The sequence below is a fragment of the Fringilla coelebs genome (assembly GCF_963513975.1).
Source record: "Fringilla coelebs genome assembly, chromosome: 4".
Lineage (NCBI taxonomy): Eukaryota > Metazoa > Chordata > Aves > Passeriformes > Fringillidae > Fringilla > Fringilla coelebs.
The window spans coordinates 45,343,680-45,358,992 of record NC_140032.1 but is presented as its reverse complement, the minus strand read 5'-3'; the positions used below and the strand labels follow the sequence as shown (position 1 = coordinate 45,358,992).

The window sequence follows — 15,313 nt, the reverse complement described above, 5'->3', positions numbered from 1 at the left end:
TTCCACTGGCACTAAAAGAAGATGTTGCAGTTTGACTTCTGTATAGTTCTGGCAACAAAGAGTTCTTCTACAAGGCTGATTTATTTTCCTGAGGGTTTCTTGGTTAGAAGTAAAGTCACCTGACAGTCTGGATCCGTATTAAGTAAAGTGTAGAGCAGCTTGCCAGACTATTTCCCTTTGTCAGGTAGGTTGGAAGTATCCCAAAATGTATTTTTGGGAATGTACTTCTGATGTCAGAAAGAAGCTGGTTGCAAGATCACTGGCACTGCTCGAAGTGAGTAGGAAGGATTCCCATCTGTTGCACAGCCAGAGGTTTTGACCATGAATAATGAGTCATGAATTGGTTTTGATCAACAAGCCAACTGTTATTGTTTCTGTTCACCTGGAATCTGGGGCTTGCTAAAGCTCCTAACAACTACAAAGTACAGAACCTGGCAGACAGATTCTTACTTCTTTATCGAGTCTTCTGTGGGAGTCATGCAGATGAGTGGCTGACAGGGTTGATGAGGAATGTTCCATGTCAAATAACGTGTGGAGCAGTCTGGATATTTGCCCTTTATCAGCCACAACAGCATCTCTGGGGAGTGGAACTGAACGTGCATCTGTACATTGGGAAACAGTGGAGATCTGATATTTCTCCACTTTGAGGTCACTAGTTTGGCACAAGGTGGTACATTTCAGTAAGAGTCTAGAGAGAATGATTGAAATGGGAGGGACTGAAATGTATTTTAAAATTAGTATTTTGCAAGGATATGCTTGTGATAAAGGCATTAAGCAGAAAGTCATCTTGACCTCTCTTCTCATGACCCAGATACATTAATTTAATTGATTTTCTCACTCAAACCTTGGTTTTTCCCAAGAGGTTGAGAGCAATTTGGGCTGCCTTTATTGTAGCAAGACATTGATTGCAGCTCAGGCACGAGTGTAGGTCAGGAAGAAAAGTAATGCTAAAAATTGTATCTGTTTTGATGCCTGCTACAGAACTGGTACATAGTAGATTCCTCCTCAGGCTGCAGGACAACCAGACGGAGCTGTGAGGTACGGACCTATGTCTGCCTCATGGACAGAAATAAGATGCTGATGAAGCAGTGGAGGGAATCACAGATGTGAGGACAGGTGCAGTGAGCATCAGCAGGGAGGGACCGGCTGGCTGACAGGGACAATTAGAGGCACAAAGCAGTTGTCGTGTCTCTATCAGGTTACTCTACTCCCTTGAAGGAATGAGAATTGCATCACCTGTATCTAAGCCATGTTTTGCTACTTCTACAAAGGTGCAAATCTGGAGAGGTAATTCCTGTTGCAAGCAGTGAGAATATCGGAAGGTTAGTGGAGAGATATTTTAGGATGTATATGAACTATGTAACCACAGAAGAATGCACATTTCCTGCTAAACCCAAAGCTCATGTTTTGCCATCTTTCAGGAAACTCCTGCAGTTCCTTTAAGGTACAGTTTTTGGAGCACAACTGAATCTGTTGCTCAGTGCTCTTATTCCCATTTCCCTCAGTACTTCAGACCTTTGTGATCTTCACCATCATTGAAGAGCATAGGGCACAGCTATTATCCCCACCTCTGTCTGCACTGCAGGACAGGCACTCTGTGACATTCCTCTCAGCTGCCCAGTTTGGTGACCTACTAAAACTCACCAGTGATCCAGTTTTTGTCTGCATGTGCAGTTGTTACCCTGCATAACTCTGGGTGAGGCCCCTGTTTCTGATGTAGCTGAGAATTTTTTAATTTTCACTCCTTTCAAGAAAGTTGTTATTAAAATGTGGTGAGGGACAGTGGGGAAAATGCTTTCCCTGCTCCCTGCTGCATTTCCCAAACTTTTGCTTCAAATGGATTTCCAGGAATGTGTTATAAGTACGAAAGCACATACTCTTTAATTTCCTGCATTTATATCTCTTTTAAGGTAATCACTACCTTACCTTCTCTGTTTGAAAAAACATCTAAGATGCAGGAACTTGATACAGTAGAGGATGGAACATGCAGTTTGCTTTTGAGACTAGAAGTTACGCTTTCACATCTAGAAAATCTGTAAGTGTAGAAACCTATAAAGAAAATCAAGTTTCTTTTAAGAATCAGCACCTGTGAAAACTTATGTAATTTGGTCAAACTTCATCAGATTTTTAAAGCATGTGTTATCTTTAATTTTGCAGCCATCTCTGGCCCTTTCTATGCTGAAAATGCATAATATCCCCTAATAATTCATTTGGTTGCCTTGCTTGCACTATGTCAGTATAATGTCTGATACTCTTACATCATAGAGTTCTGTCTGATCTTTCCCCTTTAACATAAACACTGAGCTCTGTGGATAAAATGAAATGAGGCAGTGGGCACATGACTGATTCCTCTGATGCAGTGACACTGACAGTATTTAGAGATGGAGCACATTTTTCCATAGAAACCTCTGAACCCCTCACAGATAAGATGGCCCATTCACTCTGCAGTTAACTATGAGCATTTCCTTCCAAGTGTGCTCAAACACATATGTTGAGGAGTAAAAAAGTTCTTTACTGATAATTTATTAGCCTTAAACAGTAAGTGCAAGTTAATCAGAAATTAAGAATTTAGGTGTGTTTTAGAGTTATTTTGTTTAATAAATATATAAAATAACTATATTAACAAAATTGCTTGTCCAGTTGGAGAACAGAGCCCTCTTCTGAGAGATGGAATCCCTAAGCTGCATTTCAATAGCTTGCTGCCATTTTAATTTAAACATTTGTTTTATCATTAAAGTTAAGCAAGCTAGAATTCATTAGCAAGCTCCATTTTACAGGTAATTAATGCAGGTTCAAGTCAAACTTGTTTACAGTAGAATCTTGAACACTATTTTCCTAAATGTGGCACAAACAACTACTTTTGCAGCCATGTGTGGTTGGGACAAGATATGACACTTCAATTGTTACTAATTGATGCTTTTTCTTGGTGGTGCAAACAACTAGGGCAACTAGTAAATAAACAGGGCAGCGAAATTTTCTCTCGTGCCTCACAAGTGACTGCTTCAAGGCAGGGCTTGCAACACGTTGGCTGGCACAATCTGAACAGGTAACAAATGAAGGCAAGCCCCTAGCAAGGTAAACCAGTAAGCAACTTTATTTTCAGTGGTATCATGTAACCCAAAGTGCTCCCTGCTTTTGATCTTCTGTGAGCTCAGCTTATCTGAAAATAGCGTCAGTCACTTCAGTTTTCCAAACATGTGCATGTGCTCTGCTCTGTTTGGGACCCTACCCTAGTGAATACAGCACTGAATTTGCTAACAGTAATTAAAACAGGGTATCCACTGGCCTTTTTCCTTCAGCAGTGGATGGGTAGGAGAGTACAGCAGTTGTAAAGTCGTGATATATTATAAAACATGCCGACATCCAGAGCCGTAGGGTGTGTGTGGAAGGCTTGTTTCTCCAATTACACAGAAGTTGATCCAACTGGAAGCAATGGGTAAAATTTTGCCCATGTGAGGTTTGCACTTTTTTCTAGGTGCCTCATAAAAAGGCAAACAGAGATTCATACAGGTGCCTTGCAGAGCACCTGTGACTCACAGCAAAATTCGATGCAGTGGGAACATGCCAGCTGAATTGCTTCCGGCACTGCACTTGAACAAGCTGGTTGCTCCTTTTGTCTTCTCAATGAGCTTTGCAACATAATGTAAGTGATAATAATTGGCTGCAGGCTTTATAATTATGAATTATGAGGTAAATGTCTCTCCACCCAGAGAAAAGCTAAAAAACATCATTGTCAGTATTGCACTTAAAGGCAAAAGGTTCTCTTTCATTGTGAATTACATTTGTTGGTTTCTTACCAGTTTCCAGATATAAAGTATTGGTGTGACTCAAATGATGAACTAGTTCTGAAGGTTGTATGAATTTCTAGGAAAACACTGGATGTTCATCATAGTTGAAAGAAACAAGTAGGGCCAGATTTTTCAAAGCACTTCTAGCCAATATAAATGTACAGGGGAAGTGGCCAAAGCCTTAGTACAGTTTAGCAAACAGTAATGTTTACACCACTGCTGAATCCCTCTGCTGACCAAGCTTTTGCTCTGTGGTGTAATTCCATTTTGATATAAGGGTTCTAGGAGACAACCAACCATATTATCCAGGGAAATTCACAGAATACAACTAGTGCTACTGAAATGCAAAAGTACATGTATTTTCAGTGTTTTCTTCCTTTTTTCATATGAATTGAGAAAATACAAATGAGCATTTTTATTTGATAGAGGACCTTGGAAGTTGTGTCTTGCCCACCAGTGAAATGTAATTATCTTCATCATGTGAACAGTTCCTGTTCATAATGAATAAGACTTCAGTTCCTTCTATAGTGATTAGACTGTATTGCTATATAAATGTTCAATTTTAACTCATATCCCATCCTTATAAAAGAAAGAAGTGGTTGCACACACACATGGCACCCCTAGCACTGCCTTTGGTCTGTAACATTCCCTGCAGACAAGCTGTACATGTGCTGGAGTTCTGCTTGTTTCCTTTTTTCTATCACAATCTGCATACTGTCATATTAAGAAATGAGTGAGCACCTGTCTGGTACTGGTGGATTGCAAACAGACAATTCACCCAGCATACCTGAGGGAGTGTCAAGCCTGCATGCAAAACACAGGTGATACAAACCCAACAGGTGACAAGTGTGAGCCAGAGCCCTTTGCATTCAAAAGAGAGTCCTCCTGACTTGGTGTGGGTTTGGTAAAAACTAGGATATTATTCTGTGTAGCAGCAAGGAGAAATGAAGGAATTGGATAAGGATAGGGATTTGCTGAGAAAGCCTATCCAGACTCAAAATATGAAGTTGCTGACACCAGTATAGAATCACTATATAATTAAAAAACTATCTTGAAATTATTATTTTTTTAGAATTAGTATTATTTTTTAAATTGTTTTGAATGCTGGAAACTACAGTGGTAGCTCTAGTGAAAAACAGCATTCTGGAAGAAAATTGATAGATTTAAACCTTGAGCCAGTGCTTGCTATTGTCAGCATGGGCATGCCATATTTTCAGTGAACATACAACATGCATGTTAAAGGAGGGAATGTATTGCTAGAACCTGCTGTGCCATGCAATAAATTGCTATGAACTATCTATGAACTATCTATTTTAGTATTATTAGTGTACCAATAAGATAGGAGAAAGGAGAGTGAGCCACTGCTATTGTAAGCTCCCATTGCTGCAGTGAAGCTGTGCCTTCTGATCTTGAAGAGGGCACAGAGTACCAGCTCTTCTCCAACCCTCTGACCCTCTCTTGGATGTAATATGTAAACTGTTGATTTTTTTCTTTTTTTGTAAAAAGAAGAGCTTCAAAAATTTCCACCATAAAAACTTCTTCCCAGCAAAATTGTAGATTTTGAGTAATACAAGACTTGTTTTGTCCGTACTCCCCTCCAGAAACACCGGGGGCCAGCAGGATGGGCAGGATGAGTGCCTGGTTCTCAGACAACACCGACTGCAGAGGAGGCCAACAGCCAGCACATGAACATGGACACATATGAGCTACACTGCTTTCTCTAGCAGCCCCCTCAGCCATGCCTCCTGTGTGCCCTGTGCTCAAATAGCTGTTGGGGGGATGACCATGAGGATGGGGAACCTTGTCTGTGCTGGCCTGGCCTTACCCTGATTGTTTCTCTGTTTCAGATGTGGAGCCAGTAAGAGCAGAAGCCATCTTCAATGACAGTAAGTAAGGCTTTTTTTAAACATCAGAAATCTCATCTCCAACTGTTTAAATTAACGTTAAGAGTCCCTGAGCACTTTTACTGGCCCTTAAGAGCCTTTTCTCATCCTTCCGTCTAATGAATGTGACCTTGTACTCTCAGAAATTGGGAGTTGGTAATTTTCTTTAGCACCCATTGAAAGGAGAGAGGCACCACAAGGAAATGTATAGAAGTTACATCAGCCTATGATTATAATCAAAATGTTCTGGAATTTGGAATGGCTGACAGCACAAAATTGTTCCTCATGGAAATATATGGAAATGTGACTGGTCTTCTCATTGCATTGCTGTAGGGGTTAGATAGAGATATCTTGTTTTAGAGATGTTTTTTAAGTTTTCAGAGAAAGAAGTCAGCTTACTTGGAGATAAAACAGTCATAAAAGCTATCTTTGCTTACAAGTTGTGTTTCTTTTAACTCTGAGAAGGTTTGCTCAGTTCCTTAGCAATAAGCTGTCAAACAATGGAAGATTAAATTACATCACTTTTTGGGGTTGATGTAGGTGCTGGTGTTCTGGGGCACTGATAGAACTGAGTTTATTCCCTGTGTTTTGAACATTGACTGCTCAGGTGGTTGTTGATAGGATTGTGCAGTTTTAGGACCAGTTACTGAGGATTACAAAGAGCTTTCAGGAGGGAAAAACGTTTGTTCAGACAGTCTTATGAACTATGGTATATTCGGAAGTTTGTCTTTTACACAAAACTTTTGGGCAGGTAGATTAAGGTTTCACAGATCTCCTTCATTTTGGTTTTAAATATCAGAAGAGGGCAGATTCTACACTGAGCTCATGAACTCCTCAATGTGGTGTAACTTTTTTTCTTCTAAATTTATGAACAGCTTTCAGTCTGCTGTGGTATTCCTGCCGCTTTTGATCATGAAGTACTGTTAACATAATGTTGTGCAGATCCTAGCAGGAAAGGGATGAGATAACACTCTCTGTGGCTCCAGCTTTTCACTTCTAAGGACTTCAAGGGCCCTGGGGCTGGCAGCTCCTCAGTGATGAATTACCAAGTTCTGTTTTGGCCCCCTCCCAGGTCACTGTCTGGGAGAGGAGCTGTGCAGCAATGGTTTGGACTGTGTGGTCACTATGCAAATAATTCTCATCTCTGTCTCTTTTTCAATTAATTGGGATAGTCCTATGTGTCAACTTTCCTAATGTCTAGCTGAAATTGGGACCTGGATGAAAACTAGTGGGTCTTGGTCCAGGTAGGACAGATTTGATGCTGTTTGGATGGGAGAAGACATCTGAAGTAGGTCTGTTCATCAAGGAATTTTCTAAAGCTATGCAGGAGCTTCAGCTGCTCCTGAATATCCTGAGTTTAATAGCTGAAACTATGGATATTTCAATTTCTCTCTGGGTTTGTGTCATGGATGCACACCATGCTGGAGGTATCCATGCCTTTTGTCATCTCTGGTTGGAGTAGTGTGATGCTCTTTGCTTGAAGTGCCTTTCCAGGTCTACTTGCAGACTGCAGTGATCAGTTGCTTGTCTCCAGGTGACATCTTGCTGATGTAATCTGCATGCATGCATGGTAAAATCCCACAACCTGGATCATTCCCATTCTAGATTTTGCCTTTTTCGTATTTTATCCTAATGAAAAATTATCTGAGACACTAAAGTTGGCAATGTCTTTATTTGGGAATTGTCTTGGGTGTGTGGTGAATATTTTGATTCCTGAGTCAGGCTGCTCACACAGCTAAGCCTGAATGCTTGACCATCATGGCTTTCCATGATAGTCAGCTGTGCATGGGTTGTGCATGAGGAGCTCGGATTTGGGGGCGCTGGTGGAAGATATGTTTTCTTGCTGATGTCAATACATTTTTACAGAACACAGGTGGTGTGGAATTTTACATATGTTCTCCACAGCCATTCGCAGGATTTACTAAACAGAAGAATAGCTAATACTGACTTTGTCCTTTCTGACAGTCTGTGGGTTACGGCAGAATAGATCAGTCAAGTCCATGGCAAAATCCTCATCGCTGCGAATCGTTGGCGGATTGTCCTCTGCAGAGACCGGGGACTGGCCGTGGCAGGCCAGTCTGCAGTACAATAACATCCATCGCTGTGGTGCAACCCTCATCAGCAACACATGGCTGGTGTCTGCAGCTCACTGCTTCAGAGAGTAAGTGCCCACCTTAGAATCTGCAGCAGAATGTGCCCCTTCTGTATCAAGTTGTGTGGCTTTCCATGTTTGCACCACACCTCTGACTCTTTCCCAGACAAACAATTTTGGAAGAGAAAAGTCAGAGAAGCAATTTTGGAAGAGAAAAGTCAGAGTTAAGTAGGCCCATCATCTGGATGTTTCAATTAGAAACTAAAGACTGGCCCTCAGGAGCAGAACTGGCAATTTGATGAGTGAAAATCAATAGTCACTTGACGTACTGACCAAAAAAGTGCAGAAAAGCTAAGGTGAGCAAAATGGTGGAGTATTTGTTTCCTGTTATATTTTACATTTCTTAAACGTATGCCTTCGTGTTACAATGGGGTTGCTGCCACTGCAGACTGCAATCAGCAGATACCATCCCATGTTCCTGCCCCTCTGCTCAGCCATGCACTCCCAGCATTTTTTGTTTAAAGCATGGCAATTGCGAAGCTGCAAGGTACTTTAAGATGGAACAGTTGATTGAACAGACTACCAATGTGCCAAAAGAGTGAGGGAAATGAAGAGCTGACAGCAGAAGAGCTTTTGGATTTGATGACACCCTATGGCCACACAGTGGTTAGATCAGGGACAAGGAGCAGGGAAGGGGTACAAGACCATGGCTGAGGAGGGAATGCAAGAATGCCCCCTTCTAGCAGCAGCCCACAGTTCTGTTATGGAAAGTGATGGATACCACAGCTGTCTAGTAGGGAGCTAGCTTGAAGGAGTTTTACAGTAAAGATACTCTGCAAATTTAAAGTCCAGCAAAATACTTACAGCACTCTTATCTTTTTCAGCATGACTCACCCTCAGAAGTGGACTGCTACTTTTGGAGCTCTTTTGAAGCCCCCAAGCTTGAAGCGATCAGTCAAGACAATTATTATCCATGAGAAGTACCTCTACCCAGAACACGACTATGACATTGCGCTTGTGCAGCTCTCCAAACGAGTGGAGTTCACGAGCAGCATACACCGGGTCTGTCTGCCAGAGCCATCTCAGACCTTTCCCTACAATATTTACGCTGTCATCACAGGCTGGGGAGCTCTCACCAATGATGGTGAGTCCTGAGTCTGCCAGGTAACCTGCATGGTCCATAAACAGCAGCTCTGAGTGAACTGATATGACTTATATAGCTACACGTGATATGACAGCAAGCCTAATGTTTGCAATAGGTTTGTTTAGTTGTAGGCATCAGTTTCTTTTTCTAAAACTTGAATGGATAAAGACAGAACTACAGTCCACTGGAGCAAAAAAAAAAAGAAGACTCTTCTGTTTTCCCAGCCTTTCCATTTCATAATGTAAATTCTTAAGAGAGGTAGTCCAGCCATGCAGGTGTTTAGAACCTAAAAATCTACTTTGCCAGCACTAGTCAGGAGCTACTGATAACTGTGAGCTATCAGGTAAAATGTGCAGAGTGAGCTGTGAATTACCCAAGCTCACACTCTTGCCAGGCCACACTAAGAGTACATTAGCAATGGAATCAAGATGCCTTCATTTTGTATCATTTCCTCAAACTGCTAGGGAATTTGTGTTCCATGGACCATGGAATTTGTGCTATGGAACATGTGTAAAATATACGGCTTTACACTTAAGGTACTGTGTACCATGTGATCATTACTTCAGTCTTAATGGTACAGTTCCTAAGTGATCTGTGATTCTATGTACATTCTCCTTAAGCGCCTGGCCTAGGCAGACCAACAAGAAAAACCTCCATATTAAACCAAGTCTAGCTGGTCCTCCAGAAGAGAACATTAAACACTCCTCCTGTATATTAACTACTGCAAAGTAATTATGTTGATAAATACCCAAATTGTATTTTCTCTCAGGTCCAGCCCCAAATGCTCTTCAGGAGGCAACGGTGAAACTTATTGACTCAGACACTTGCAACAGAGAAGAAGTGTATGATGGGGACATAACACCCAGGATGTTGTGTGCGGGATACTTGGAAGGAGGAGTAGATGCTTGTCAGGTAATTGTAGCTGAAAATTAGAAAGGAAAACTATTTTAATGCTGACTGCAGTATCTGGTTGACCACATCTTAATGGACAGTGTATTAGTCCTTTAAATAGGCTCCATTCAAACAGGAATTTAGATGTAAAGTGAAATAGCATTTAGTACACATCATTTAGCACTAAATACTGTTATACTAATTATGAGCTAAAAATTAAATGTCTTAAGTAGCTAACACTAGACATCGGTAGAGATGAGAAGGAAGAAGGTTAAGAATGTTAAGTGACCAGAGAAAAAATGCACTGTCACTCATTGAAATTAAATTCTGGACTGGATAATATCACAACAGATCTGTTACAATGTGATCTTTGGTAACAGACTTGGCTCAGTGAAATGAAAACTGTCTGAAACAAAGATAACTATAATGAAGGTAGGTGAAAAAGAATGGGAAGGAAACATGCATGCTGCAGGTTTGCAAATATTGCAAGGAAATGCTTATGTTCAAACAAAAATATTTCCACAGTGATAACTTTTAAAAACATAATTTCTATTTATGTTATTTTTAAAGATTTTACTCTTAAAGTGTTGATTTAATACAGACTCTTCCCTCAATCCCAGTCCTACAGATTTTTGTCCAAAGACAAACTCCCTGCAGAATAAGCCTGGGAAGCTCATTCCTCTGTTCCTGGCTCAGCACAGAAAAGACCTAAGCAGAAGGGTGCAACTGCTGTTTAGTTCAGTAAATAACTTTGGTGAAAGTTGGGGAATTTGGTCTGTTGTGTGAGGATTGCCTCTCAGTCTGTAAGATGTCCAGTATAATTATTATTACCATGTCATGCTATTAACAGTATCAAATTGAGCCTCGGAAAGTGGATAATACCTTAAGGAGATATCTAACTAGATGACCAAGTTCTTGATGAAAGCTCCCAGCAAAAAGGAGCTCTAAGCTAATTTTTAAATATTATTGCTGAAAGTGACTTGCTGCCTATACCAGTATTTCCATAGTCTGTACAAGGAAGAAGACAAGGCAGGTGGGAAGCAGTGCATCACAAAACAGAACAGAAGCTTTTTGTTAGGTTTTTTACCAAAAAAGAGGTCAGAAGGTCCCCTGGGAAACAGGAAAATGCCACAAACTTCTGACTCAATTTTCAGAAACAGCCTGCATTCTGCACAAATGGCTGCTCTTGAAATACTGCTTGTTAACTTCTCTTATAGGATAGACCCTCCTGTGTACGGAGAGAATTGTATTTTCTCTTCTGATCAATTAAATATTTTTTCCCCCTCCTCTTTTTCTAGGGGGACTCTGGGGGACCCCTGGTTACTCCAGACTCTAGACTGATGTGGTACCTCGTGGGAATAGTGAGCTGGGGAGATGAATGTGCCAAGCCAAATAAACCTGGAGTTTACACACGAGTGACTTATTTCCGTGACTGGATTACCACAAAAACAGGCATCTAATGCCAAAGTAAAAAATGGATTTAACTACATAGACTACATGTAACTCATATTTGTCTGTAATTCTGAAAGGTTATTTTTTTAGTAGATATATTCCTATGTAATTCTGGTTGAAGCAACCTTAGTCCACAGCAAGCGCTATCTTTGCTGTCAGAGACACTAGCTCCTTCTGAATTCATGCTAAATGTATGAAATTCTCTGCCTCATCTTTGAGCTGTGAAACTTTCTCCCTTACCAGAAATTATGAACTGACATTATTAAAATTATGTTTAAAAGCTACCAATTTACCTGCTTTATAAATGCAAACATTTTCCAGTGGGAAAAAAAAAGAAAAAAGGAAATTTTTCTTCAGCCATGGGCAAGGCCTGCAGCTGAATCTTCCTCCTCCAATGAAGCAAATGCTGTCACAGCTGTGTTTCTAGCAAGGTGGATCCTTGATGATTATTCTTGTTAGAGACTGTTATCTGCACTGACTCCAGCAGAGAACCTGGATGCTCACCTTGCTCCGTGACCTTGGTAACTAAAAGTGGATCAGCAGGACTGAGGTTAGCTCCCAGCTAAGGAAAAGTAGGATTTTTGTGCTTGCAGTAGGTTAGAAGGGGAAAGAGAAAAGCTTGATGTTCTTATTGCAAAGCACATTTTAAACAGGAATGTTTTTGTGGATTCTGTGAAGTTCAAGTTGCTTGAAGTTGCTATTGTGGAAGTGCTTCATCACAACATTGGGCTGCTACCTCTGTACCTGTTGTCTTCTAGATCTACTCTGTTCAACACACAGTATGCTTAAGATGCAGAAACACAAGCTCTACCCAAACTGGTTTTTTTTAAGTGTGCCCCCATGAACAATCTCACTACAAATAAATATGGCATTTAAATTTGTTCTAAAGGAAAAAAAAAGCCCCAAATGAACTGGGAACTACCTTTTTTGATCAAGAAACAGCACACTTTTCCAAGGGCATGCCAGCCAGCAGAAACCATCTCACTGCAAAGCAAGTGATTACTAATACTTCACTGATGGATTCATCTCTGCCATGAATGAATAGGATCCTGAATATGACTGTCTTATGAGGATGAAGAGTATTTTCATATTAAAGAACAGTCCCAATAAGAACTTCAGAGTAAATGTAATCCTTACACATTGGTCAAGCACTTTTCCTACTTCTGTGCACAACCTCTCATGGAGTGTTGGTGGAAGGGGGTCCTTTAGAGCCAAGGCCTTCAATGTGGGGATCTGAAATGTCACCTGTAGTCTTCAAATGGCCACTGGACTGCTTAGGCTCTGAATGCAGGACTCACAGGAGTCTGTACGAGACATGAATGAAACTGCAAGTCCCACAGCTGCACCTGCTACAGCTGAAAATTCTGCTGAAGAATCCTCCCCCACTGCTCAGGACTGGATCTCTCCTCAGCCTTCCTACTGTACAAGCTCTCCAATAATTAGCATCCCTGGGAATGAGATGTTTGTCCTTTACTTGAAAACTCACACCCTGAATTACAAGTCTACATATGAATGGAAAAACCTATGTTTAAGGCTTGGTGGTGTAGGAGGGGTTGTCTTGTTATTGGGCTACTTCCAGTCATTCTATATATCTTTTGAATTTTGGTAAAAGATAAGTTGCCCTATCTCAGAAAGAAATCTACTGAAGATTTTAGATTAGTTTTAGTTTCAACATAGTAGTACCTTTATTCTGATTTTCCATGTCATTGTAAAAAGAAAAGGATCTTGGGACAGTTTGGAGGATAGTTAGATGCAGCAAATCCATGTCCTTAATTTATTGATGAAGTTTGTAATTTATGCACTTTTGAGTTGCTGCTATTTTTCAATTAAGAATTTACTCCAGGCAGGGTTCAGTTACAAAACAGAAACTTCATGGAGCTTTGAATTAGATAACCTGAACACACGGTTTTCTTCTAGTGCTTAAGTCCCCTTTTTTCAAAGGCATCCTTTGGGGGGGAGAAAAAAAGTTCCATCTAGTTTTTTGTGCCTCTTATTGGTTTGAGGGTGAAAATCATGAGAAGTGTCCTTTACAATCAGGTGATGAATTATGATTGAAAATAAACAGTAGTTCAGTTTCATAGACAGCTAAAGCTTAGTTTTGCACTTAAAACTCTTTTTGCATAGCAAATGGAGGGGCAACAATAAGGAGGTGAGGCCCAGATACAGTCCCTAGGAACTGGTTCCTACCTCACACAGCAAGTGACATGTAAATGCAATACCTTTAAAATGAGAAAGGCAGCCTTTATTTCAGATTTTCTCGTGAGTGGCTAAATAGCCAAGAGGTGTGTGGGAGAATGTCTACCTTACTCAGGGAGTCCTGAGCCAGCCAGGTGCACTTTTCATAAACTTTTTAGCAAACTGTCTGGCCTGGGTTTGTCTTATATTCCATGTCAGTGTTTTATTTATGATGACTCTGTTTGTTTTCTGCCTTAGAGTAAAACAATGAGGCTACTGTGTGATTAAAGAAAAGGTTTTTAAAAGCCTTTTATTATTGTTGATGTTAAGATTTAGCACGGATTTAAACAAAATAAAGGCAATATGTTTCATAACATTAAATGTATTTAAAAACAATTGATCTTTTTCTGTCCTTTTTCTTTGCATAATAATAAGCTAAAGTTTGAACATGATGCAAAAATAGACTAATCTTCCTTATTTTATATAAAACTATTCTAAAACTACAGTTTGCTGCCCATTCCTTGTACTAGGAATCATTTTGTTATTAACAGTGGTTGAACTTTACAGGTGTTTCAGCGAAGACAAGGTAAGACATTTGCTTTTCTAAAATACTCAGAGGTGAATTTCAGTTAAGATAGTACTATGCAAATTTGAGAATGGATCTGAAGCTTCATTCAAGGATTCACCACCTTGCTTCTGCCCTTGGGAAAAACAGGTGTGCAATGTTCCATCCCTGCAAACTGGCTATAGGGAGCTCTGTGTAGCTGGTACCAGTTTTCCTCTGGCTTCCCAGGTAGATTTATAGCATCAAGAAATGTGCTCCAAACCTTTGGTTATTCCAATTGAATTGTCTGGGGCTTTCTCAATGCTAATTTTCAGCTTGGAGCTAAAGTAGGAAAGAAAGAAGAGGCTGATTGCACAAGGCCCAGTCACGTGAGGAGGTCTGGTTGAATGACATCAATCTGTCATCAGGATTTCTTATGTAAGTAAAGCCTGTAGAAAATCCCATTCTGTATTTGCTACTCCTGTTAACAAATTAGATGAACTGAGAGCCAAAAGTCATTATTAAACCCAATGAATGTTTATCTGGCAACTTGCAGCCTGTGCTGCAGATTCACAGGCATGGAAAAGCTGGCTCTTCCGTTGGAAATGCATTCATACACATCTCAGTGTGAAATCAGCTTAGGTAATTGGTGCCCTTTTTTATCTGGAATTATCAACATTATTAACATGGTTTCTAGGAAGGTGTCACTTGCTAGAGCAGCTCTAAGTGGCAAGATCCTTCAGCCCATCCTGCTGGGAAGCTGGAGTCCTTTTAAATATGCCATCAAAACACTCCTACACAGCATGGGTTGCCAAAAAGAGGAGACAAAGCTTTTCCAGTCAGCACCTTGCTCCTGCAAGAGCTGAGGACAAGCCATAGACTATGAAAGGACATTTGGAAACCCACTGAAAGATGTTGATGTAAATCTATGGTAACTTCTGGACTGGCCTGTGTGCTAAACTGAACTGTGTTTGCCTTAGTATTTTCAAATAACATATTTTTAGGGAAAAAACTGCACGAGTTTTGACTGCTAATTTGCTTATTAACTAAATCAATCAGGGAAACAAATGTATGTCCCCAAATCTCCACTACGAAGTCCTCACTAAGAATGTGAAATTGCACCTGTAAACCAGGAAATGGACTAAAAATACCCAAGTGGCTTGGATTTTCCTAGCAGACAGAAAGGAGATTTACAGCTACTTCAGCTTCAGCTCCATTTGAAAATACTGGCTCTAAAGAGATGTATTTAGTACCTGGATTCAGAATGAATCTACAGTGGTGCACATAAACTGAAGTTGGAGAGATCTGGGACAGGAATAGGCTCAAATATGGAGGTGGTGATGT

General features: G+C 40.4%; 1 protein-coding gene across 1 annotated transcript in view; it reads left to right on the top strand.

Annotated features, from left to right (window-relative positions):
• Positions 1-11,258, top strand: part of LOC311153054 (transmembrane protease serine 11E-like) — a gene marked incomplete at both ends in the record, with an annotated part of 39,410 nt that extends 28,152 nt beyond the window's left edge. The window contains 5 exons of the mRNA XM_084204605.1: positions 5,636-5,674; positions 7,637-7,832; positions 8,648-8,907; positions 9,677-9,819; positions 11,097-11,258. Of these exons, the coding sequence (XP_084060731.1) occupies positions 5,636-5,674; positions 7,637-7,832; positions 8,648-8,907; positions 9,677-9,819; positions 11,097-11,258 (800 nt within the window). The remainder of the gene's footprint in view (positions 1-5,635; positions 5,675-7,636; positions 7,833-8,647; positions 8,908-9,676; positions 9,820-11,096) is intronic.
• Positions 11,259-15,313: the final 4,055 nt, after the last annotated feature.